The sequence below is a fragment of the Hemitrygon akajei genome, chromosome 12, assembly GCF_048418815.1.
Source record: "Hemitrygon akajei chromosome 12, sHemAka1.3, whole genome shotgun sequence".
Classification (NCBI taxonomy): Eukaryota; Metazoa; Chordata; class Chondrichthyes; order Myliobatiformes; family Dasyatidae; genus Hemitrygon; species Hemitrygon akajei.
In genome coordinates this window covers 13,495,057-13,521,878 of record NC_133135.1, presented here as the reverse complement: position 1 = coordinate 13,521,878, position 26,822 = coordinate 13,495,057, and the positions used below count along the sequence as shown (strand labels likewise).

Genomic DNA, 26,822 nt, shown 5'->3' with positions numbered 1-26,822 from the left:
GTTTGACAGTCATGTTCTATGGGCTTAAATGGGTTCTATTGTGTTTCCCCATTTTGTGTCTGCCTACAATAAGATGAGACTCAGGGTTGAAAACAGTATACATAGTTTGATAATAAATGTACTTTGAACTTTGGATAATGTAATTAAATATCAATTAATGCCTACGACAGGCTCCAAATTCAATAGTGCTTTTGGGGGTCCACAAAGACCAATTTCATAAGACTATAAGACACAGGAACATCATTTGGCCATTTGGCCCATTCAGCCTCCTTCACCATTCAATCATAGTTGATTTATTTTCCCTCTCAACTACATTCTCTTGCCTTCTCCCCATAACCTTTGACAATCTTACTAATTAGGTACCTAATTGAAATAGGTACTCAACTCTGCTTTAAATATACCCTCTGACTTGGTCTCCACAGCTGTCTGTGGCAATGAATTCCACAGATTTACTCTGGCTAAGGAAATTCCTCCTCATCTGTTTTAAATGGACATCCTTCTATGCCAAGGCTGTGCCCTCTGGTCCTAGACTATAGAAAACATCCTCTCCACATCCACTCTATCCAGGCCTTTCAAAATTCGGTAGGTTTCCCTCAGATCCCACTCCCACGCCGCCCCCCCCCCCCCCCGCATATAACTCTGAACATATTGTGTATCTTGTTTCTGTCGGCGATCATTGAAAATTATTTTGGGCACTTCATCCAACAATAGAAATTACACAGCACACCAGGAGGCCATTCCATCTTTCACTTCTGTACTAACTCCTTGAAAGACTTTTTATTTTCACACCTTGTTGCTATAATTAAATATGCAATTACCTCTTAATGTATTATTCAATCTGCTTCTACCATTCTTTCTGATCTTCAGGTCAGAGAATAACTCACTGTATAAAAATTATCTTTCTCTCTTCCCGTTGGTTCATCGTGAACTAAATTGGGCCTCTCTGAAATAAAACCTTACTGCTATGTGGAAAGCAATCTCTCCTCCATGGCTCTCACAAAATGCCTTGCAATTCTGAACAGCTCTTTAAATCTGCAGTTTAACTGATAAGAAACTCGAAGCTGGATTTCAATTTTTAATTTCTTTAATCAGTTTCGATGTTCACTCAACTGTTGTTTTGTTGATCCATTTGGCATCCTTGATTGTTTTTGAAATGAGATTCAGAATAAAATTTGCATTTCTTAAAGAGTACATACTTCTCTCGACATTAGAATCACATGGTGTAGATATAGGAGAGTAATCAAGCTTATTAGCCTGGACTGATAAGAGGACGGCACAGCAGCAGTCATTAGGGGAATTGCTTTACATTTCAATTTCCACTGCTGTCTGGAAGAAGTTTGGATGTTCTCCTGATGACAGAGTGGGGTTCCTCCAGGTGATCCAGTTTCCTCCCACATTCCAAAGATGTATGGTTAGGGTTAGGATTGGCGTTAGTGAGTTGTGTTCATGCTGTGTTGGTACTGGAAGCCTGGTGACACTTGTTGGCTCCCCCCCCCCCCCCAGCATACCACTGGACTGCGTTGATCAATGATGCACCTGAGATTATGCACCTTTCTATGTTTCAATGCACGTGACAAATAATGCTAATCTTTATTTGCAATCTTCAGGGAAAAAATTGATTCCAATTGCAGAGTACTATCATGATACTTAGAACAGGGGTTCCCACAGACCCCTTGCTAAATGGCATTGGTCCACGGCATTAAAAAAGTTGGGAAACCCTGCTTTAGAAGTATGGTAACCATTTTGGTCTAATACCAGAGGGCATGCACTATGATGAGAGGGGGAATATTCAAAGGAGCTGGATAGGACTCATTCTATCAAGATAGATAGATAGATACTTTATTCATCCCCATGGGGAAATTCAACTTTTTTTCCAATGTCCCATACACTTGTTGTAGCAAAACTAATTACATACAATACTTAACTCAGTAAAAAAAAATATGATATGCATCTAAATCACTATCTCAAAAAGCATTAATAATAGCTTTTAAAAAGTTCTTAAGTCCTGGCGGTTGAATTGTAAAGCCTAATGGCATTGGGGAGTATTGACCTCTTCATCCTGTCTGAGGAGCATTGCATCGATAGTAACCTGTCACTGAAACTGCTTCTCTGTCTCTGGATGGTGCTATGTAGAGCATGTTCAGAGTTATCCATAATTGACCATAGCCTACTCAGCGCCCTTCGCTCAGCTACCGATGTTAAACTCTCCAGTACTTTGCCCACGACAGAGCCCGCCTTCCTTACCAGCTTATTAAGACGTGAGGCATCCCTCTTCTTAATGCTTCCTCCCCAACACGCCACCACAAAGAAGAGGGCGCTCTCCACAACTGACCTATAGAACATCTTCAGCATCTCACTACAGACATTGAATGATGCCAACCTTCTTAGGAAGTACAGTCGACTCTGTGCCTTCCTGCACAAGGCATCTGTGTTGGCAGATCAATGCACAATAGCAACAGTTTGTACCATCTACGGGATGCGCGGCAGCAATTCACCAAGACTCCTTTGAGGCAGCTTGCAAGCCCATTGTCTCTAACATCTAGAACAAAAAGAGCAGCAAAAGCAGGGGGAGCACCACCCCCTGGAAGGTGCTCTCCAAAGCACACACCATACTCCGTGGCCACTTTATTAGGTACATCTGCACGCCTGCTCATTAATGCAAAATCTATAATCAGCCAATCATGTGGCAGAAACTCAATGCGTAAAAGCATGCTAACATGGTCAAGAGGTTCAGTTTTTCAGACCAAACATCAGAATGCAGAAGAAAGGTGATCTAAGTGACTTTAACCGTGGAATGATTGTTGGTGCCAGATGGGGTGGTTTGAGTTTCTCAGAGCTGCTGCACTCCACTGAAAACTTGCGGATTTTCATGCACAACAGTCTCTAGGGTTTACAGAGAACAGTGAGAAACACAAAAAGAAAAGTGAGCGGCAATTCTGTAGAAAAAAGCACCTTGTTTTTCAGAGAGGTCGGAGGAGAATGGCCAGATTGGTTCAAATTGGCAGGAAAGTGACAGTAACTCAAATAACCATGTGATACAACAGCGGTGTGCAGAGAAGCATCTCTGACCACACAACATGCCGAACCCTGAAGTGAATGGGCAAGAGCAAAAGACTACCATGAACATACAGGAGGCTCCTAATCAAGTTTCCACTGAGCATATATACCTGTTCCTTCACCATTACTGGGTCAAAATCCTGGAACTGCTTCCCCAACACCATTGTAGTTGCACCCACACCTCAAGGACTACAGCGGTTCAGGAAGGAGGCTCACCACCTTCTCCCAGCCAACTAGAGATGGGTAATTAAATGCTGGCTCAGCCTGAAAAGCCTACATCCCCTGAATAATTTAAAAAATGAACATTATCATCCTTCAACTTGAGATAATGGAATTAATGATAAGAGAGTTGAAGTAAACACAAAATACATACACTAGGGATTGCTAGCATTCATTCCACAGTGTCAATACTGACAAGGGAGGAAAGCTGCAAGACAATAATTCTCATTAGAAGAACTACTAGACTCTGCAAGGGTATCCAAAACAGTAATAACCAATACACCGAAAAACAGAATCAGCATTCAACCAGTCTTTTTTTTAAATCCCAAGTGATACACTGAACCAAGCTTCGAAAACATTAATGCAAAAGAGAATTCACAGTAAAAAATACTATAGGGTTTTTTTATACAGTAGGAAGGATGTCAATAATTGGGGCAGCAGGTAGTCTGGTAGTTACTGCAATGCTTTACAGCACCAGCAATCACCAATTGAGCAAATGGAAATGGAGGTGGACTGGCCACACCTCGAGGAAGCCAATCAACATCACCACCAGGCAGGTATTAAAATGGAATCCCTCAAGGAAAGAGGGAAAAGGGTTGTCCAAACAACAAACGAAGGAGCAACGTCAAGGCCAAAATTAGACAATGGGGACATTCCTGGTTCACCCTTGAGAAGCAAGGTCAGAACAAGAGGGTGATGGAGACGGGAGGTCATCGATGGCCTGTGCTCCACTGAGAGCTAAAGGCCCAAGAAGAATCAGTAATCAGGGTTCAATTCCTGCCATTGCCTGTAAGGAGTTTGTATGTGACTTCATGGGTTTCTTTTGGGTGCTCTAGAATCCTCTCACATTCTAAAGATGTATATGCCTTGATGTGCATGTGGCAAATAAATCTACAAAAGATGAAAAAGATTAACAAGATGTCACCAGCCTGAGTTGGAAGGAGAAGTGTGGCTTTCTCTCCCCTAGAGTGTAGGAAGCTGAAGGGTGACTTTATAGAGGGTGGTGAATCTGTGTAGGACGTTGCCACAGGCGGTTGTGGAGGCCAAGACACTGGGTACATTTAAAGTGGAGGTTGATCGGCTCTTGATCAGTAAGGACAGGAGAAGGCACCATTTGGCCATCGAGTCTGCTCCACCATTTCAGCGTGGCTGATCCATTTTTCTCTTCAGCCCAAATCTCCTGCCTTCTCCCTGAACAGTCTAAAATAGCACAAGTGAAAGAGCAGGAGAGCAGTTAGGTGGAAGGGCTTGAGTTATCCAACCCAGAGCTATTATTTTCAAATGGCCTAATTCTGCTCCTGTGTCTTACAGTCTTATAAGAGATTGCAAAATTCTCAGATATACATGAGAAAGAGAATGCTCGTCTGTAAAAATTTACAAAGGCATCACGCTAGAGGGAGCTGCTCATGCTGCTCTCCACAAACTACATCCAAAGATAATCTTCTAAAATCAAATGTATTTGTAAAATAGTATTTCTTTCTTCTCCCTCCCTTTTGTGGATTGCCTGGTTGGATTTTTCATGCGACATATTTTTTTTATTTTCTGTTGTCAGTCCACATCCACTGAACTGAGCTTCACATTTTGAATTCTGCATTTTCCTGTATCTTTGAATTTCACATTTACTGTATCTCCTGTGCCTAATAAAACAGCCACTGAGTGTATTTTCGTGGTCTTCTACTGCTGTAGCCCATCCACTTCAAGGTTCAACATGCTATGTGTTCAGAGATTATTTTCTGCACACCATTGTTGTAACATGTGGATACTTAAGTTACTGTCACCTTCCTGCCAGCTTGAATCAATCTGACCATTCTCCTCTGACCTCTCTCATTAACAAGCCATTTCTGTCCACTGAACTGCAGCTCACTGGATGCTTTATGCTTTTGCACCATCCTCTGTAAACTCGAGACTGTCATGCATGAAAATCTCAGGAGATCAGCAGTTTCTGAGATACTGAAACCACTCCTTCTGGCACCAACTCAGTTACTTAGATCACATTTCTTCTTCATTCCGATGTTTGGTCTGAACAACTAAAGTTCTCAACCATGTCTGCATGCTTTTATGCATTGAGTTGCTACCACATGATTGGTTAATTAATTATTTCCATTAACGAGCAGGTGTACCTAATGAAGTGGCAACGGAGTGTATATTGTGGCTACAAGGGATCCAAAGGTGAAAACTTTGAAATGATTGACATGCCTACCGACCAACATCTTTCTAATAGCTACAAGGCACAAAAAAGGATAATACTGAATGCTTGCCTGGATAAAAGAGGCTCCAATACTATGATGTTAATACAATCCAGAATAAATGCCTGCTCGAATGGCATCCTGTGCACATCCATATTGAGTTCCAATGACCCACTGGGTCCATGAATTGGTGAGTTGGGAGTTTGAGGCCCAGTGTTCGGGGTCTCATCATTGGCATGCCTGGAGTTTGAAGCCTGCTATTTGGTGACTGGCATGTCCTCGGATTGATGCCAAGGATTAAGGCCAAATCAGAAGTTCAGGTCCGCTGGATAGGGCAGAGTCTGTGATTCTTAGTAAGTCTGCTGGGGAAGTCAAAGCTCGATGTCTTCAGGCCCAAACCCACTAGAAGCTGGAGGTTTGCCCTGGGGTTAAAGGACTGTGTATGTGTGTGGGTGGGAGGGAGCAACAGGGCTTAAATATCTGCTGTTGATTTGTTGCTCTTTGCATTGTGGGAGTGCTACTTAGGCGCCAGAATGTGCGATAACACTTGTGGGTCTGCCACAGAATTCACTGCCACAGCTGCGGATGTCAAGTTATTGGGTATATTTAAAGCAGAGGTTCAAGGTTCTTGATTAGTAAGGACATCAAAGGTTATGGGGAGAAGGCAGGAGAATGGGGTTGAATGGCCTAATCTGTTAAAACAGAACTCTGTCATTACCCAGGGTCAGCTGGTAGCTCAAAATCTGCTGTAATGTGCTCATGTGTGAACTAAACTCCATAGCATCTGTAGTACACATTAAGTCATCACAAGAAGTGGCCATCGATGCATATTGCCCTTTGCTAGGTATGGTCTAACATCCTGTACTTGAAATAAGTAGGACAAAGACATCATGAAACCTGCAGGTTTGGATTCTAATTAAATCAAAACAACCATAGGTAAACAATCTCTCAAATTAAGATGTGTTCAATTCAGAGGATGGATTGATTTACAAAGCCTCAACTGGACACATTATTCTATTAATTTAAATCAATTAGTCAGTCAACGGTTGATATAGATGTGATGCATGGCAGTGACTGGATGACAATCAACCGCAGCAAGACAGATGAATTGATTGTGGACTTCAGGAAAGAGAAATTAGGAGAACTTGCCCACATTGAGGGGGTCAGTGGTGAAAAAGATGAGCAGCTTCAAGTTCCTAGACATCAACATGAAGAAGGCTTGTCAGCAGTTAAACTTCATTAGCAGTTTAAGATTGTACGTTACCAAAGATTTGAAATTCAAGTTTATTTATCATTGTACATGGAAACACAGTGAAATGCATCATTTGCCATAGGTGTGCTGGGTTAAACCAGAAAGCATCAGCACACATTCCCACACCATCATAGCACGCGCACAATGCTCGGCGGAACAACAAAGTACATCGGCAAGCCACAAAAACAACAGCAGCAAAACAAGCCCCATTTCTTCCGCCCAACCATGCACATACATAGACCAGTAACCCACACTCCTTGGCCTCCAGCAGACTCTGATTCAGATGCAGATTCACAGCGTCAGAAAATGGGGTTTGACTTCTGGACTCTAATCTTCCCTTTTGAATATTGAATGAATGGCTGAACTTGCACAAGCTCAAGAGCCTTACACTTGACAATAATCCTGTCCTGTGGTTGAAAGCTATCCTCCTTTTAGAGAGTGCCCAGCTGCCTTTGTACACATCTGTGGAGTATCTGCATTTATCACTACTCCCAACGCCTGTAGTTGTCATTCTGTTATTGGATCAGTTTAGGAAAAACTTCAAAAAAATCATTCCAGTCAAAATGAATGTATTACAAAAGTACATATACTACCTTAAGATTCATTTTCTAACAGGCATTTACAGGAAAATGAAGAAATACAACAGAATTTATGAAAAACTATAAATAGAGCCTGACAAGTAACCAATGTGCAAAAGACAAATTCAAGTCAAGTTTATTGTCATTGAACTAAATACATGTATATGTAACACAAATAAAATAAATGAATAAATAAATAGAATTATACTGAGAACATGTGCTGTAGAGTCCTTGAAAGTGAATCTGTAGGTTGTGGAATCAGTTCAGTGTGTGGTGAATGAAATTATCCGCACAGGTTCAGAAGGGCAATAACTGTTCGTGAACCAGGTGGTGTTGGGACCCAAGACTCCTGTAGCTGATGATAGCAGCAAGAAGAGAGCATGACCTGGATGTGGTGGTCCTTGATGATAAGTGCTGCTTTCTTGTGGCAGTGTTCCTTGCAAATGTGCTCAATGCTTTGCCTGTAATGGATTGGACTGCACCCACTATTTTATGTCAAGAATAGCATAACTGAGTATAGTTCTGTAAGGAATCATCTAATAGTATACACAGACACTGATAACAAGCAGACTTACCTCTGCTCAATTTCAGTGTCATTTGGCACTAACTGGATAACGTCAGTAGTTATTTCCACCTTGCGCACACTGCCGAAGAAATCTGTAATGAGAACATCTCTGGGATTCCTTTGAAACAGGTCAGTCCTGTGCCCCGGAGTAGAAACACACAGACTTGGGGGGCAGACGTTGAACTGGAAGGCATCAGAAACCAGCAATTACTATGGAGGAAACAACTCTGAGTTAATTAGAACAAAGTTCAAGTGTTCAAAAGCGTACACATGCACAGGATACCAAAGCCCTGACTTCAGTGGTAGTGCTATGTAATGTTCCTGTTAGCAAGTTGAACCAAAACAATTAGTCAAAAAAAGAGGCCGATTGAAGTAAGCCCTTCAGCCCATCTAGTCCGTACCAAACTATTATTCTGCCTCCAATTGGGATTGCCAAACGTTACATGGATTTTCTGGTGTAGTCTGTTTTGTCATATGCTTTTGTGATATCATTCTGGAGGAACGTTGTCTCATTTTTTAATTGCATTGCATTTGTGGTTTCTAAATGACAATAAACTGAATCGGACCATAGCCCTCCATTACCCCTCTACCCCTCCCATTCACATACTTATCCAAACTTCTCATAGATGTTGAAATTAAACCCACATCTACCACTTTTGCTGGGTGTTCATTCCTCACACACCACTCTCTGAGTGAATAAGTTCTCCCTCAGGTTCCCCCTAAATATTTCACCTTTCACCCTTATACCATGACCTCTAGTTCGAATATCACCCAACCTCAGTGGAAAAAATCTGATTGCATTTACCCTGTCATAATTTAGTGTACAGTACATCTATCAAATTCTCTCCTCATTCTCCTATACTCTGAGGAATAAAGCCCCAACCTATTCAATCTTTCCCTATAACTCAGGTCCTCAAGTCTCAGCAACATCTTTGTAAATTTTCTCTGTACTCTTTCAACCTTACTGGTATCTTTCCTGTACGTAGGTGATCAGAACTGCACACAATATTCCAAATTAGGCCTCACAAATGTAAATCCATCGTCACACTGCTGGTGTGACTCCTTAGGAAACAATGACTGTTAAATAAATCACTGAACCAACAGTCTGCTTGGCTTGGGCATGCATAACATAAATCTCAGGCCACCATTTCAAAGAGCCTTCATGTCCAAACTAGTTTAACCATCAATCAATTCCACAGAGACAGTGCTGCTCAGTATTTTCATGTTACTCTCTGGATGCCTGGCACATTTCCTAGTTTAAAGTAGTACTTCAAGTAAAGCACTTAATTGGTTGCAGAGTGCTTCATGCACAATATACATACAAATCTTACTTAAATGGCAATCATTTCTGGCTTTAAACCAGGACTTGAGGATCTCAGTTGGAATAGAGTGTTATTGATGGCCTTATTGGGGAAACAGAAAGGTCTTGAACATGTAGAAGAGCATGGTATCATTTGAGGACTGGGGTAAATTAAAACATGAACCAACATTCCCTCACAAATTAACCAGACACTGCTATTTCTAGAACACAGTAATCCGTTAAATAGCTAACACAATTATGTATACTACAAATTGCTGAAGGAAACAATTCATTTTAGATGAATTTGAAACATTTAAATACACGATTATTGCACTTTTAACAGCTTCTTAAAAATTCAAATAGTCTAATTATTTATAATTTATTGATCAATAAAGGACAATTGCCATAAGAATCTACTCAAGCAAAGATACTTTGATCTTTGATTCCAGTTAAATATCAAAACTATGCCCACGTTCAATAACCATCATTCAATATAAAAGGACAATTGAAGGTTTTCTGTCCTGACTGCTCACACACTCCATTTTATTCAAATTGAAAAGTAAACATTACGACTGTCATCTTCTCTTCAGAAGCAGGAGTTAATGAGCATGTGTGGTCCCATGCACCTTGGACAAAATTGATAAATACAAAGATTCTGCAGATGCTAGAAATCCAGACATAGTAACACAAAAATGTTGCAGGAATTCAGCAGGTCTGGCAGCATGTATGGAAAGAAATAAACAGTCAGTGTTGCAGGCTGAGACACTTATCAGGACTGGAAAGTATGCAGACAGAAGCCAGCATAAGAAAGTGAAAGAAGGGGCAGGTGTCACCTGTTTATAGCCACTCAGGAGAGAAGTGTCAGAGTGGGTGCGCTCCATCAGAGGCAGTGTGGCTCTGCATCCAAGCTGGAGTCAGTGCTGCTCCCCAGTGTTCGCTCGGCAGAAGACAAGCTGGATTGTGGTTGACTGCAAACTGCTGCAATATTCATGGACTCAGGGTCTTGGATTATTTATTTTTGTGTGACTGGATTTTACCTACATCTTTTATTTACTTGTTATCTTATATGTGCCTTGTACTGTGTACGACTGCTGCGTTTTGCACCTTGGCGCCGGAGTAAAACTGTTTCATTTGTCTGTATTCATGTATGGTTGAATGACAATTAAACTTGACCGTGAGATAAAGGAGCAGAATTAGGTCAGTTGGCCCATCAAGTCTGCCTTACCATTTCATCATGGCTGATCCAATTTTCCTCTCAACCCAAATCTCCTACTTTCTCCCTGTATCCCTTCATGCCCTGACCAGTAAAGAATATATCAAACTCTGCCTTAAAGACTTGGCCTCCACAGCTGCCTGTGGCAAAAAATTCCACAGATTCACCACTCTCTGGCTAAAAATATTCCTCATTTCCATTCTAAATGGACAGTTCCTGAGGATTGGAGAATTGCTAATGTTATCCCACTTTTTAAGAAAGGAGGGAGGGAGAAAACAGAGAACTATCGACCTGTCAGCCTGACATCGGTGGTGGGGAAGATGCTAGAGTCCATTATTAAGGATGAAATAGTGGCATATCTAAATAGCAGTGATAGGATTGGGCCGAGCCAGCATGGATATACCAAGGGTAAATCATGCTTGACCAATCTGTTGGAGTTTTTCGAGGATGTAACCAGGAAGTTAGATGGGCGAGATCCAGTGGATGTAGTGTACCTCGATTTTCAGAAGGCATTTGATAAGGTCCCACATAGGAGATTGGTGGGTAAAATCAAAGCTCAGGGCATCGGGGGGAAGACATTGACATGGATAGAAAACTGGTTGGCAGATAGAAAGCAAAGGGTAGCAGTGAATGGGTGTTTCTCGGAATGGCAGGTGGTGACTAGTGGGGTGCCACAGGGCTCGGTACTGGGACCACAGCTGTTTACAATTTACATCAACGATTTAGATGAAGGCATTGAGAATAACATCAGTAAATTTGCTGATGATACTAAGCTGGGTGGCAGTGTGACATGTGCTGAGGATGTTAGGAGAACCTAGGGTGACTTGGATAGGCTGGGTGAGTGGGCAGATACTTGGCAGATGACGTTTAATGTGAATAAGTGAGGTTATCCACTTTGGGAGTAAGAACAGGAAGGCAGATTATTATCTGAACAATGTAGAGTTAGGTAAGGGAGAAATACAAAGAGATCTAGGAGTCCTTGTTTATCAGTCACTGAAGGTGAATGAGCAAGTGCAGCAGGCAGTGAAGAAGGCCAATGGAATGTTGGCCTTTATTACAAAGGGAATTGAGTACAAGAGCAAGGAAATCCTCTTGCATTTGTACAGAGCCCTGGTGAGACCACACCGGGAGTATTGTGCACAGTTTTGGTCTCCAGGGTTAAGGAAGGACATCCTGGCTGTAGAGGGAGTGTAGCGTAGATTCACGAGGTTAATTCCTGGGATGTCTGGACTGTCTTACGCAGAGAGGTTAGAGAGACTGGGCTTGTACACACTGGAATTAAGGAGATTGAGAGGGGATCTGATTGAAACATATAAGATTATTAAGGGATTGGACAAGATAGAGGCAGGAAATATGTTCCAGATGCTGGGAGAGTCCAGTACCAGAGGGCATGGTTTGAGAATAAGGGGTAGGTCATTTAGGACAGAGTTAAGGAAAAACTTCTCCCAGAGAGTTGTGGGGGTCTGGAATGCACTTGCCTCGGAAGGTAGTGGAGGCCAATTCTCTGGATGCTTTCAAGAAGGAGCTAGATAGGTATCTTATGGATAGGGGAATCAAGGGATATGGGGACAAGGCAGGAACCGGGTATTGATAGTAGATGATCAGCAATGATCTCAAAATGGTGGTGCAGGCTCGAAGGGCTGAATGGTCTACTTCTGCACCTATTGTCTATTGTAATTCTGAGGCTGTGTTCTCTGGTCTTAAACGCTCACCATAGGAAACATCCTCTTCACATCCACTCTATCAAGATTTTTCACCATTTGATAGATTTCAATGAGGTCACCCCTCATTCTTCTGAATTCTAGTGAATACAGGCCTAGAGCCATCAAAGGCTCTTCACATGACAAGCCATTCAATCCTGGAATTATTTTCATGAATCTCCTTTGAACCCTCTCCAGTTTCAGCACATCCTTTTTAAGATAAGTGGGTCAAACCTGCTCACAATACTCCAAGTGAGGCCTCACCAGTGCTTTATAAAGCCTCAATATTACATCCTTACTTTTATATTTTAGTCTTGAAATGAATGCTAACATTGCATTTGCCTTCCTCACCACAGACTTGCAAGTTAACTTTTAAGGATTCCTGCAGAAGGACTCCCAAGTCCCTTTGTGCCTCAAATTTCTGTATTTTCTCTCCACTTAGAAAATAGTCAACCCTTTCATTTCTTCTACCAAAGTGCATGACCATACACTTCCCAACATTGTATGCATTTGCATTTCTTTTCCATTCTCTAAGTTCTTCAATAGCCTCTCCACTTGCTCAAAACTACCTGCCCCTGCAGCTATTTTCATATCATCTGCAAACTTTGCAACAAAGCCATCAATTCTATTATCCAAATCACTGACAAATAACATAAAAAGAACTGGTCCCAACACAACCCCTGTGGAACACCACTAGTCCCTGGCAACCAGCCAGAGAAGGCTCCCTTTATTCCCACTCTTTGCCTCCTGCCAATCAGCCACAGATTTATCCATGCTGGAATCTTTCCTGTAATACCATGGGCTCATAATTTGCTTAACAGTCTCATGTGTAGCACCTCGTCAAAAGCCTTCTGAAAACACAAGTACACAACATCAACAAATTCTCCTTTGACTATGCCACTTTTTACTTCTTCAAAGAATTCCTACAGATTTGTTAGGCAAAATTTTCCATTGAGGAAACCATGCTGACTATGGGCTATTTTATCGTGTGACTCCAAGTACCCCACAACCACATACTTAGCAATCAACCCCAACATTTTCCCAAACACTGAGATCAGACTAACTGGACTATAGCTTATTTTCTTCTGCCTCTCTCCCTTCTTGAAGAGTGGGGTGACATTTACTATTTTCCAGTCTTCTGGAACCATTCCAGAATCTAGTGATTGTTGAAAAATCACTTCCAGTGCCTCCTCTATCTCTTCAGCTACCCCTTTCAGAATTCTGGGGTGTAACCCTTTCCAGGTGACTTATCTACCTTCAGACCTTTCAGTTTCCCAATAACCTTCTCTCTAGTATTGGCAACTTCACACACTTCATGCCCCCTGACACCTGGAACTTGCACCATACTGCTTGTGTCTTCCACGGTGAAGACTGATGCAAGATGCTTATTCAGTTCGTCTGCCATTTCCCTGTCCCCCATAACTACCTCTTCAGCATTGTTTTCCAGTGGTCCAATATCCACTCTCACCTATCTTTTACATTTTATGTTTCCAAAGAAACTTATGGTATCCTCTTTAATATTATTTTTCATATTTCATTTTAACCATCTTAATGAGTTTTTTAGTTACCTTCTGCTGTATATGAAAGCTTCCTATTCCTCTAAATTCCCACAAAATTTTGCACTATTATAAGCCTTCTCTTTGGCTTTTATGTTGGCTTTGATTTCTCTTGTTGAACACGGGTGTGTCACCTTTCTTTTAGAATAGTTCTTCCTCTTTGGGATGTGTATATCCCATGCCTTCCGAATTGCTTCCAGAAATTCCAGCCATTGCTGCTCTTCCGTCATCCCTGCCAGTGTTTTTTTCGAATCAATTCTGGCCAACTCCTCTCTCATACCTCTGTAATTCCCTTTACTCTACTGTAATACTGACACATCTGACTTCAGCTTCTCTTTCTCAAATTTCAGAGTGAATTCAATCATATTATAATCATTTGCCCCTAAGGGTTCTTTTAAATCCTCTAATCAATTCTGGTTCATTGCCCTTGAGCTTGAACTTCAGGTAGATGATAGGTGAAGCCAAGTAAGGGGGAAGGTAGGTGGGTGGTGGGAGGGGTCTGAAGTGAGAAGCTGGGAGGCAATTGGGGGGACAAGGCAAAGGTCTGAAGGAGGAGGAATCCGATAGGAGAGGAGAATGAGACTTTGGAGAAAGGGGAAGAGGATGGGCACCAGAGGGAGATGACAGCCAGGTGAGAAAAGAAGGGGTAAGAGGGGAGATAGAATGGAGAATGAAAAAAGATAGAAGGGGAGGAGAAAACATTACTGGAAGTTAGAGAAATCAATGTTCAAACCATTAAGTTGGAGGCTACCCAAACAAAGTATGAGATTTTGCTCCTACGACTCATCGTGGCAGTAGAGAAAGTCATGGACCAAAATGTCAGAATGGGAATGGAGAGTGGATTTACAACAGTTGGCCACCGGAAAAATGGTTGGACAAAATTGAGCCATTTATGCCCACTGCACCCTGACTAACCTCAAACCTGAACAGTGGTTAGCTTGGTGAACAGATGGAGGGTGGTCAGCAAGAACATGATGGCAAGAAGAAAGTCACAATATTAAGGAGTTACACAGAGGAATGAAGTCATTTGTTTCATCCCTCTGAGCAAATCAGTTACCCCTCTAGGATTTACAGATCTCTCAACAACTTGAACATTACAGGACCAAAATCATTTGGTGTTTCAGAGCTGGAATATTCGGTCATCAAATATTGCGCTCTGCCAAACCTGAAGTGCCTCACTAGCCAATACTTTGCCTCAAAAACTGGCATGAAAATAAATTCAAAAGTTCAAAATTTTGCTTGTTCTTGGTAACTTCTAAGGGGAGTCAAGGGAACACACACCAATTCTCATCAAGGGGTCAGCAGTGGAAAGGATGAGCAGTTTCAAGTTCCTGGGTATCAACATCTCTGAAGATCTATCCTGGGTCCAATTATGAAGGCGACACAACAGCAGCTATATTTCATTAGGAGTTTGAGACTTGGTATGCCACCAAGACTCGAGCAACTTTCTACAGATGACTGATTACATCACTGTCTGGAATGGAGGGTCACCGCACAGGATCGCGAAAAACTGCAGAGAGTGCAAACTCTGTCAGCTCCACCTCCTTACCATCGAGGGCATCTTCAAAAGTCAATGCCTCAAGAAGGCGACACCCATCATTAAGAACCCCCACAACCTAGGACGTGCCCTCTTCTGATTATTACCATCAGAGAGGTGGTGCAGGAGTCTGATAACATACAGTCAACATTTGAGGAACATCATCTTCACCTCCATCATATTTCTGAATGGTCAATAAATCTACGAATACTACCTCACAATTTTTGATCTCTTTTTTCATTACTTACATTTCTAGATCTAAATTAAATATTTCCCCATTGTAATTTGTAGCATATTTTATGTATTGCACTACACTGCTGCTGCAAAACGACACATTTCACGACCCATGCCAGTGATAATAAACGTGATTCTGAATCACACCAAGGACACCCTCCACCATGTTATGCGACACCTCAGTCATGTTAAATGGGACTGACTCACAAATCTAAGCAGCTATGGATCATTAGTGCCAGCTATGAAGTACAGCCCAGCAATTTATAAACTCCTCGCTCCTCCGCTGGAGTTCAGCTTAAGCCCAAAGTAAATTTATTATCAAAGTATGCATATGTCACCACATATATGCTGAGAATTATTGTCTTATAGATATTCACAGTAGAACTACATAATTAATGAAAAACTACACACAAAGACTGACAAACAGCCATTGTGCAAAATAACACTGAGAACATGTTGCAGAGTCCTTGAAAGTGAGTCCATAGATCATATCCAGCGATCAGTTCAGAGATAAGGTGAGTGAAGTTATCCATGCTGGTTCAGGAGCCCGATGATTGAAGGGTAATAACTGGTCTTGAATCTGCCGGTGTGGGACCTAAGACTCCTGGTACCTCCTTCTCGATGGTAGAAGAGAGAAGAAAACCTGGCCTGGATGGTGGACATCTTTGACGGTGGTTGCTGCTTTCTTGTGTCTCCAATGCAGGTGATCACAGGTACTAAAAGGGAAAACTTTGATATCCTGCATTGACTGTCCGCATTTCTTGTTGCCTGGAGAAAGCAGTCAACATAATCAATGACCCTTCACCCCAGTCATTCTCTCTTCTCCCCTCTCTTGTGGAGCAGAGGATACTAAAGCTTGTACCACCAGAATCAAGACAGCTTGTATCCTGTTATTATAAGATTCTTGAACAGACCTCTTGTACAATAACGATGAACTCTTGATCTCTCAATCTAAATCATCATGGCTCTTACCAATTTTTATCAATGCACCATTGAAAATATTCTGCCTAGGCATTACGTGGTTTGGTATAGCAACTGATCTGCCCGCAGTCACAAGAAACTGCAGACAGTTACGGACTCAGCTCAGCACATTATGAAAACCACCCTATCGTCTAGACTCTGTCTATACTTCTCGCTACCTCAGTAAAGCAGCCACATAGTCAAAGACCCCAGCCAGCCCATTCTCCCTTTTACCGTCCTTCCAGAAAAGCTTGAAGGCACTTGCCACTAGGCACAAGGACAGCTTCTATCCTGCTGATTCAGAAACATTGAATGGTTCCCTAGTACAGGATGGACTCAACATTACGACCTACCTTGTTAGGGTCTTGCACTTTATGGTTTACCTGCACTGCACTTTCTCTGTAACTGTTGCACTTCATTCTACACTCTAATTATTTTACCTTATTATCACCGGCATGTGACGTAAAATTTGTTAATGCATAATGCACCACTGTAATGATTGATCTGTAGGAACGGCATGCAAGGCATGGTTTTCACTGAGTGACAGTACGTGTAACAATAATAAACCAATTCCAATCCCTTACACCTTACCTGTCTTCCTGCCTTGCACTTTTTCAATAAAATTAACACTATATTCATAAAACATAGAACAGTACAGACTCTTCAGTTCATAACGTTGTGCAAACTTTTAATCTATTCTGAGATCAATCTAACTCCTACATAGCCCTTTATTTTTCTATTGTACATGTGCCTATCTAAAAGTTTCCTAAGTGCCCCTAATGTACTTGCCTCTAACACCAGCCCTGGCAGCATGTCCTATATACCTGCCACTCTGTGTGAAAAAATTGTCCCTGATATCTACTCTCTACTTCACTTTCAATCATCTTAAATTTATACACTCTCATATTAGCCATCTCCACTCTGGGGAGAAAGTCTCTGGCTATCCACTTGATAAATGCTTATTATCTTATACACCTCTCTGTCAAGTCACCTCTCATCCACCTTCAGCAACATGTTCTACATTTTTTTTCTTGTGTATTAACATCATATGTTCCTGTATAGAATGATCTGTCCAGATGGCATGCACCGTAAAAATAATTTGTAAATAATAATAAAGCATTTGCCACAAAACAGCCGGGTTACAGAAAGGCAACAGACCATTAGACCACAAGACATTTGTGCAAAATCAGGCCAATCAGCACATTGACTTTGCTCTGTCATTCCAGCATGGCTGATCTATTAACCCTTTTAACCCCATTCTCCTGCCTCCTCTCTGTAACCTTTGAAGTCCTAACAAATCAAGAATCGATCAACCCCTGAGTTAAATGTACCCAATGACTTGGCCTCCACAGCTGTCTGTGTCAATGAATTCCACAGATTCACCACATTCTGGCTAAAGGAATTCCTCCTCGTCTCTATTCTAAATGATGTCCCTCTATTCTGAGGCTGTCCCTCTATTCTGGTCTTAAACTCCCTTACAATAGAAAACGCCATTACCACATCCACTCTATCAAGGCCTTCCAATATTTGATAAGTTTCAATGAGACCTCATTCTTCTAAATTCCTGTGGGTACAGGCCCTGAGCCATCAAATGCTCTTCACATGTTAACTATTTCATTCCCACGATCATTCTGGTGAACATCCTCTGGAACCCTCCAATGCTATCACAACTTTTCTTAGATAAGGGACACAAAACGGCTCACAATACTCCAAGTGCGGTCTGACCAATGCCTTATAAAGCCAGAGCATTACATCCCATAAGACCAGACAGCAATTCCAAAAAAAATTGTATAAGCTGGAAAAATCGCAAAAAACAAAAAAATACTGCAAGCTCCCAGCAGCGTTTGTGGAGAAAGGAACGGTTAACATTTCAAGCAAGAAACCTTTTGTCAAACATTAGTGGGACCAGACAACATCACTGCTGCAGCATTGACAACATGAGCTCCAGACCTCAATGCAAACCTATCCAAGTTCTTCCTATACAATTATAACACTGGCATTTACCTAATAATGTGGAAAATTGTCCAAGTGTTCCTTGTTCAAACACAAGAGCAGAACAAATCCAAATCTAGCTAATTAACACTCAGTGTAGCTTCAATTATCATGTAGTGATTACTGTCCAATGACTTGTCACCAATGACTAACAGACAGACATACTTTACTGATCCCGAGGGAAATTGGGTTTCATTACAGCCGCACCAACCAAGAATAGTGAAGAAATATAGCGATATAAAACCATAAATAATTAAATAATAATAAGTTAATCATGCCAAGTGGAAATAAGTCCAGGACCAGTCTATTGGCTCAGAGTGTCTGACACTCCGAGGGAGGAGTTGTAAAGTTTGATGGCCACAGGTAGGAATGACTTCCTATGACACTCAGTGTTACATCTCTGTGGAATGAGTCTCTGGCTGAATGTACTCCTGTGCCTAATCAGTACATTATGGAGTGGATGGGAGTCATTGTCCAAGATGGCATGCAACTTGGACAGCATCCTCTTTTCAGACACCACCGTCAGAGAGTCCAGTTCCACCCCCACAACATCACTGGCCTTATGAATGAGTTTGTTGATTCTGTTGGTGTCTGCTACCCTCAGCTGCTGCCCCAGCACACAACAGCAAACATGATAGCACTGACCACCACAGTCTCATAGAACATCCTCAGCATCGTCCGGCAGATGTTAAAGGACCTCAGTCTCCTCAGGAAATAGAGACGGCTCTGACCCTTCTTGTAGACAGCCTCAGTGTTCTTTGACCAGTCCAGTTTATTGTCATTTCATATCCCCAGGTATTTGTAATCCTCCACCATGTCCACACTGACCCCTTGGATGGAAACAGGGGTCACCGGTGCCTTAGCCCTCCTCAGGTCCACCACCAGCTCCTTAGTCTTTTTCACATTAAGCTGCAGATGATTCTGCTCACACCATGTGACAAAGTTTCCCACCATCGTCCTGTACTCAGCCTCATCTCCCTTGTTGATGCATCCAACTATGGCAGAGTCATCAGAAAACTTCTGAAGATGGCAAGACTCTGTGCTGTAGTTGAAGTCCGAGGTGTAGATGGTGAAGAGAAAGGGAGACAGGACAGTCCCCTGTGGAGCCCCAGTGCTGCTGACCACTCTGTCTGACACACAGTGTTGCAAGCGCACGTACTGTGGTCTGCCAGTCAGGTAATCAATAATCCATGACACCAGGGAAGCATCCACCTGCATCACTGTCAGCTTCTCACCCAGCACAGCAGGGCAGATGGTATTGAATGCACTGGAGAAGTCAAAAAACATGACCCTCACAGTGCTCACTGGCTTGTCCAGGTGGGTGTAGACACAGTTCAGCAGGTAGACGATGGCATCCTCCTAGTCGGGGCTGATAGACGAACTGGAGGGGATCTAAGTGTGGCCTAACCATAGGCCAGAGCTGCTCTAGAACAACTGTCTCCAGGGTCTTCATGATGTAGGAGGTCTGTAGTCATTGGAGCCACTGGGGCGCGGCGTCTTTGGTGCAGGAACGAGGCAGGACGCTTCCACAGCACCGGAACCCTTTGGAGACTCAGGCTCAGGTTGAAGACATGGTGAAGTACTCCACATAGCAGGGGGGGGGGGCACAGGCCTTGAGCACCCTGGGACTGACACCATCCAGGCCTGCAGCCTTGCTTGGGTGGAGACGTTTCAGCTGTCTTTTCACCTGTCCAGCTGTGAAGCCCACCAACAAATCTTATCAAAGCCAACACAATCTCAACATTTACTTGCCTGTGTGAGGACAGACATGGATTTCAGAGCTTAGCTGCTCTTGTGCGAGGACAAAGATGGATTTCAGAGATCAGCTCAGGGTTTCTGTTCTTGTGTGAGGAGAGATGGAATTCAGAGCTCAGCTGAGAGTCTCTGCTCAAATGAAAACAAAGATAGATTTCAGAGCTCAGCTGAGGGTCTCTGCCCTTGACATCAAGGTAGTATTTGGCCTTGCATTAAGAAGCCCTGGTGATTCCAAACACACTACAAACCAAGGGGAAAATAATGAAATGGTTGGAATCACTTCTGATGCAAAGAAGGGCAGTTGTGGTGCACAGCAGAATCTCCTGGGGCTAATTATCTTCATTTGCTTCGTAAATGTTCCTCCCTTCTATCGTAAGATCAGAAAGATTTACCAATGATTGAACAGCGTTCAGTTCCACTTGCAACTTTTCAGCAAATGAAGCAGTCCATGCCTGCAAGCAGTAAACTTGAGACAACATTCGACGTGCGCTGAATAATAAATGACAAGTAACATTCACATGACAAAAGTTCCTGGCAATAATCATCACCAACAGGGTCAGGGGGGTGGGGAGAGGAAGTGTGGGGTGAGAGGACAGGCGAAATAATTTTGTCTTTCTTATTCTACATACAACCTTTATGAATATTGGTTTATTATTGTCATATGTACTGAGATATAATGAACAACTTGGCTTTGCAAGCCATCCATATAGATCATTTCACAACATCAGTACATCAAAGTAGAGAGTAAAGCAATAACAGAATGCAGAATAAAGTGTTACAGTTAGAGTGCAAGTACAATACGGTGCAAGCAGTAACAAGGTATATTGTGAAGTCAAGAGTCCATCTTAGCGTACTAAGTCTTACAGCGGGATAGAAACTTTCCTTTTGCCCGGTGGAAGGTGATTTCAGGCTTTTGCATCTTTTGCCTGACGACAGAGGGGAGAAGAGAGAATGTCCGGGGTGGGTGGGGTCTGTGACTACTGGCTGCTTTCCTGAGGCAGCAAGAAGTACAAACATAGTCACTGGAGGAGAGGCTTTCATGTTCTGAGCTGTGTCCACAACTCTGCAGTTCCTAGCCATCTCGAGCAAAGGAATTGTTATACCAAGCTGTAATGTATCCATATAGGTATCTAAGTGGTTGTACTAGGACTGTCTATTGGTGATGTTCACTCCTTAGAACTTGAAGCTTTCAACCCTCTTGTCCTCAGCACCACTGATAGAAACAAATGGGTGTGCACCTCCCCCCCCTTCCTGAAGTCAATAACCACCTCTTTTGTTTCTCTGACACCGAGGAAAAGGTTGCTGTCATGACCTTTTATCAGGAGGTAGCAATGTAGTCCAGTATGTGCAAGACATTTATAACTTACACTGAGAAAACCTGTTTCCTTGGCATTAACATATCAGATGATCTATCCTAGGACCAGCACAAAGAAGGCACAACAGCACCTCTACTTTCACAGAAGTTTGCAAAGATTCAGCAGCCACCAAAAACTTTGAAAAAACTTTATTCATGCACAGAGGAGAATATCATAACCAGATGCATCATGGGTGGTATTGAAATACGAATGCCCAGGAATGGAAAAGGCTGAACGGCTCATGTTCTCAGTAGAGGTTGAATACTCCTCATCTGAAATGCTTGGGGCCAGAAGTGTTTCAGATTTTGGATTTTGGAATATTTAATGAGAATAGCTTGGGATCGCCATCATTTCTGTTTCTGAATTTATGTGCCACTGGTAAGCAGTCTTTTTCTTACCCTTGTTCATCACACATATGTACCAAAGCAGCCATTCAGCATGTTAGATTTTCATCAGTGACAATCTTGGCAAACTTCATCAATGAACTTCACTGCTGTTTCATAATCTGCAGATGCTTTATCATCACATATCTTTAAAAATTTAATGCCGTGCCTTTTCTTAAATTTCTGTAACCTATTTGCTGAACATTCACAATTACCTTCAATTTTCAGTCTTTTCTCTCTCTCTCTCTCTCTCTCTCTCTCTCTCTCTCTCTCCCCCTCCCTCCCTCCAAGGTTGTCAAGCCAAGGAGTGGTAGTGGGGACAAGCTCCCACTACCTAAAAGTGCTCCTCACGGCATGCGCCTCAAATAGCCTCTGACAACCAAGTCCAACTCCAGGCTTTCTCATGTGGCTTAGCCTCTAAGCTCGGCGGAACTGTTTCTACTGACAAGAGAAGGGGCGAAGGTGGGTCCAGGTGCCTTAAAACCAGTGCTTTGGGTAGATGGGGCTTGTCAGCCTGGGAAGGCAGTCCATCTAAGAGAGGGAAAACTCTGATTTCAACCCTCAGCTGTCTTGCGGCCATACCCACTCATGGGAAAGTCTTTGGGAGTAAACCCTGAGGACAAATCCCTGAGGAGCTGGAGTCCCTAAGGCAGTCTGACGTTGCCTTCAACCTTGTTCTGGCAACTCCTGCGACGACACCAGTGCCAAGCTGTATTGGCCCTTGCCCTCCCCTTCGACAACATCGGTGGCGTGGAGAGGGGAGACTTGCTGCTTGGGCAACTGCCAGTCTTCCATACAACCTTGCCACGGCCTGTAACCTGGACAGGACACTTGCATGACTTTCCAGGTGCAGATCCATGGTCTTGCGAGACTAACGGATGCCATCCATCCATCCATTCAGACACTGATGAATCCACTCTTTCAATACAAGATCAAGATCTTCATTTTTTTGCTTTATGCAGTGTTTTCTATTTTACACTAACTTCGTTCATTACATATACGAGGTTACTTCTCAGAACTGTCTGAGGTGCACAGGCACCTGCAAACTATCTGGGATGTCATGAAGAATATTTCAGATTTCAGAGATTTTCGGATTTTGGAGTTTCAGATAAGGGGTACTCAACCTGTATGATTTTTTATTTGCAAAACTTGTCATATTTTGCATGTTGTTTGTTTGTCAATCTTTGTGGGGGGGGGGGGGTTTCATGAACTATTGTATTTCTTTTTTCTCCCCTGTAAATTCCTGCAAGAAAGTGAATCTCAGGGTAGTATATGGTGACATGTATTTTTTTATATAATAAATTTACACTGCACTTTGAGATTCATTTCATGCAGGTATACACAGAACAAAGAAATACTACAGAATCAATGAAAAACTACACACAAAGACTGATAAACAATGTGTGAAAGACAAACCGTGCAAATACAAAAATAAAAAATAAGTAAGAAATAATATCAAGCAGATGAATTGTAGAGTCCTTGAAAGTGTGTCCATAGGTTGTGGAATCAGTTCAGTGTTGAGGTGAGTGACATTATCTCTGCTGGTTCAGGAGCCTGATGGTTGAAGGGTAATAACTGTACCTGGTCGTGTGGATCCTAAGGCTCCTGTACCTCCTTCCCAATTGCCGAAAGTAGTATATGGTAACATATATGTACTTAGATAATAAATTTGCATTGAATTTTGAAGAACATTCAAACCCTGAAGTGACAAGCTGCAAACATTGTTTCTGGATGATGCTTTTCAACATCAGGTTCCTCAGAATTTCCATCACTAGGCTCATCCCAGTTACCATAGGTTTGTTCAGGAAAGATGGTTTCACACTGATTCAGAAGTAACGTGTGCCAGTTTGAAAGGATGAACGGGCTCCAAAGTAATTTGCACCTACATATTACTGCTCATGAAACTAAGTGCCTCAGTGCATTTGGTTCCTCAGTGCATTTCCCTGTGCCTCAGTGCATTGGGAATTAGTTGTGGTTACGGACATCAAGAGAAGGTTTTAACTTCACTGTGTGGTTTTCACTTAAAAGTGGGTCATTTTTGGAAGAATTATATCACACTGCGACTGAGTTTCAGAGAGCCCTGCTGGGAGAATGATACCTTTTCCTTCAAACTGCATCACCTTTGTCAAGACAATCCAGTTTGGTACCAATGGAGGGCAGCAGGTGGGCAATTGGTCACTAAGCAACACTCAAATTGGTGGCTTTGATGCAGTCTCTGTTCGTGCTGCTGCATAATTATGGAAGATTCCTGGAATAATACTCAAATCACACAATGTTCTGTTGGTTAATGATGAATCAATCATATGATTGCTACGATGGTAGCAATTTGCTGCCTTGTCAGATAGATAAATTCTGATTCTGAATATCTGAGCACACAACCTCACCACATTATTGAGGTACAGCTACCCTGGTGGAACACAGAACAGCACAGCATAGGAACAGACCGTTCGGTCCACAAAGCTGTGCTGAACCAATTAAATTAGTAATCAAATGGCCAACTGATCTCTTCTGCCTACACAATATCCACACGCTTCCCTTTCCTTCACATACACGTGCCTACCTAAACATTTCTCACAAGTCCCTAATGTATGTGGCTCTATCACCCCATCAGGCAGCACATTCCCAGCACTCATACTCTCTATGCAGAAACCTGCCCCTTACATCTCACCTTAAATGCATGCCCTCTGGTATTAGACATTTCAACTCTGGGAAAAGGATACTGTCTGTCTTCTCTAACTATATTCCTAATAATCTTATAAACTTCTATCAGATCCCCCTTCAGCCTCAGCCTCTCCAGAGAAAACAACCCAAGTTTGTCCAACCTCTCATTATAGCACATGCCCTCAAATCTGGTAGCATCCTGGTAAACCGCTTCTTCACCCTTTCCAAACGTCAACATCCATCTCAGGGCAACCAGAACTGTAGGCAGTACTCCTGATACAGCCTAGAGTTTTATAAAGCTTCAATGTACCTTCCTGACACTCGAATTCAATGCTTTGGCTAATAAAGGCAAAAATGCCATACACTTTCTTAGCCACCCTACATACACCCTATCAACCTGTGTAGCCACTTTCAGGGCACTATGAACTTGGACCTCAAAAACTCTCTGCTCAATAACAATGTAAACGGTTTTGCCCTTAACAGTGTAATGTTTTCATTTGACCTACCAAGATGCAGTGCTTCACATTTGTCCAGATTAAACTCCATCTCCCATTTCTCTGCCCACGTCTTCAACTGATCTAAATCAACCGTATTCTAGCTGTAACACCACTCATCTTCATACCATCTGCAAACTTACTAACCCACACATCAACATTTTTATCCAGGTCATTTATACACATCACAAAAAACAGAAGTCCCAGCACAAATCAGAATCAGGTTTAATATCACAGGCAGATGTCATGAAATTCATTAACTTTTTGGCAGCAGTACAGTGAAATATATGAAAAATATAGAGGACAAAACTAAATTACAGTAAGTATATACAGTTACAAGAAAAGGTTTGTGACCCTTCGCAATTGACTGGTTTAGGGCAGGACACCTCTACAAGCCACGCCTCCAATCTCATGTCAGTGACTGGAATATCCGACTCCAAATAGCTTTTATAGAAGGTCCACATACCTTTTGAAGGTAGACTGTGATTGTTTAAATGGTGCACTCAGTATTCACAAGAAGTAGAACAATTTTTTATGTGTTAATAGTTTAGGTAGATTGTGTTTGTCTATTATGGTGACTTTGATGAAGATCAGATCACATTTTATGAGTAATTCATGCATAAAAGTAGGTAATTGCAAACAGTTCATAAAATTTTTCTTGCAACTGTACATCTACTAAATAGTTAAAATAAGTAGTGCAAAAAAAAACAGAAACAAAAAGTAGTGAGGTACTGTTCATGGGTTCAATGTCCATTTAGAAATTGGATGGCAAAAGAGAAGCTGTTCCTGAATCACTGAGTGTGTGCCTTCAGGCTTTTGAGCCTCCTTCCCATAACAATAAGTCCTTAATGATGGATGCCGCCTTCCTAAGGCACTGCTTCTCGAAGATGTCTTATGCTCTCTCCATTTGACTTGATAATCTGCAGAAATTTTCAAGTGCTTTCATTGACAAAACAAATCTCCTCAAAAACCCAATGAAGTATAGTGCTCTCTTGCCATATTTATAGCTGCATTAATGTGTTGCATCCAGGTTAGGTCCTCAGAAATATTGTCACCCAGGAAATGATCCCTGCAGAACATCACTAATCACAGACCTCCAGCTAAAATACATCCCTTCAAACACTACCCTCTGTCTTCTGTGGACAAGCCAAGTCTGAACCCAAATGGCTAATTCAATATTGACCCAAGCATCTTAACCATGCATCTTTGAGGGATCCATGTTGACAACATTCACAGCTCTACCTACATCAATCACCTTTGTAATGTCATTAAAAAAAACTCAATCAAGTTAGTAAGACATGACTTGCCCCGCACAAAACCATGTTGACACTCTCAAATTCAACCATATTTGTCACATGTATATCGAAACATACAGAGAAATACGTTGTTTGCATCAACAACTAGTATGGTCCAACAATGTGCTGGAGACAAGGGTCACCATGCTTCCAGAGCTAGCATAGTATATCCCTTATCAACATTACCTTAGCATATGCAGTCACTGTTACTTTGCCAATTATGGGACCTTGTTGCATGCAAGTAGATTACTGCATTATAACACCCTTCGTCCTGACGAAGAGTCTCGGCCCGAAACGTCAACAGCGCTTCTCCCTATAGATGCTGCATGGCCTGCTGTGTTCCACCAACATTTTGTGTGTGTTGTTGTTACAAAATACAAGAGCTGCACTAGAGTTTGAACTTGGAAAACACTTCTATGAACCTTCTCTGAGGATCGTCACCATACTATGGTTGAGAGGCTGGTATGTTCCTGAGATCCCAAGAGCAATACTGCCTGGAGCTTAGCTCCTGGTAGGGTCACCCATGGCGG

The 26,822-nt window shown here is 42.2% G+C and overlaps 1 protein-coding gene across 3 annotated transcripts in view; it reads right to left on the bottom strand.

Moving 5' to 3' along the window:
- The window catches only part of pigk (phosphatidylinositol glycan anchor biosynthesis, class K), a 158,584-nt gene that overhangs the window by 88,887 nt on the left and 42,875 nt on the right, over positions 1 to 26,822 (bottom strand). For all 3 annotated transcript variants that reach the window (XM_073062589.1, XM_073062591.1, XM_073062590.1), the window contains exon 9: positions 7,868 to 8,040. In XM_073062589.1, the coding sequence (XP_072918690.1) occupies positions 7,868 to 8,040 (173 nt within the window). The remainder of the gene's footprint in view (positions 1 to 7,867; positions 8,041 to 26,822) is intronic.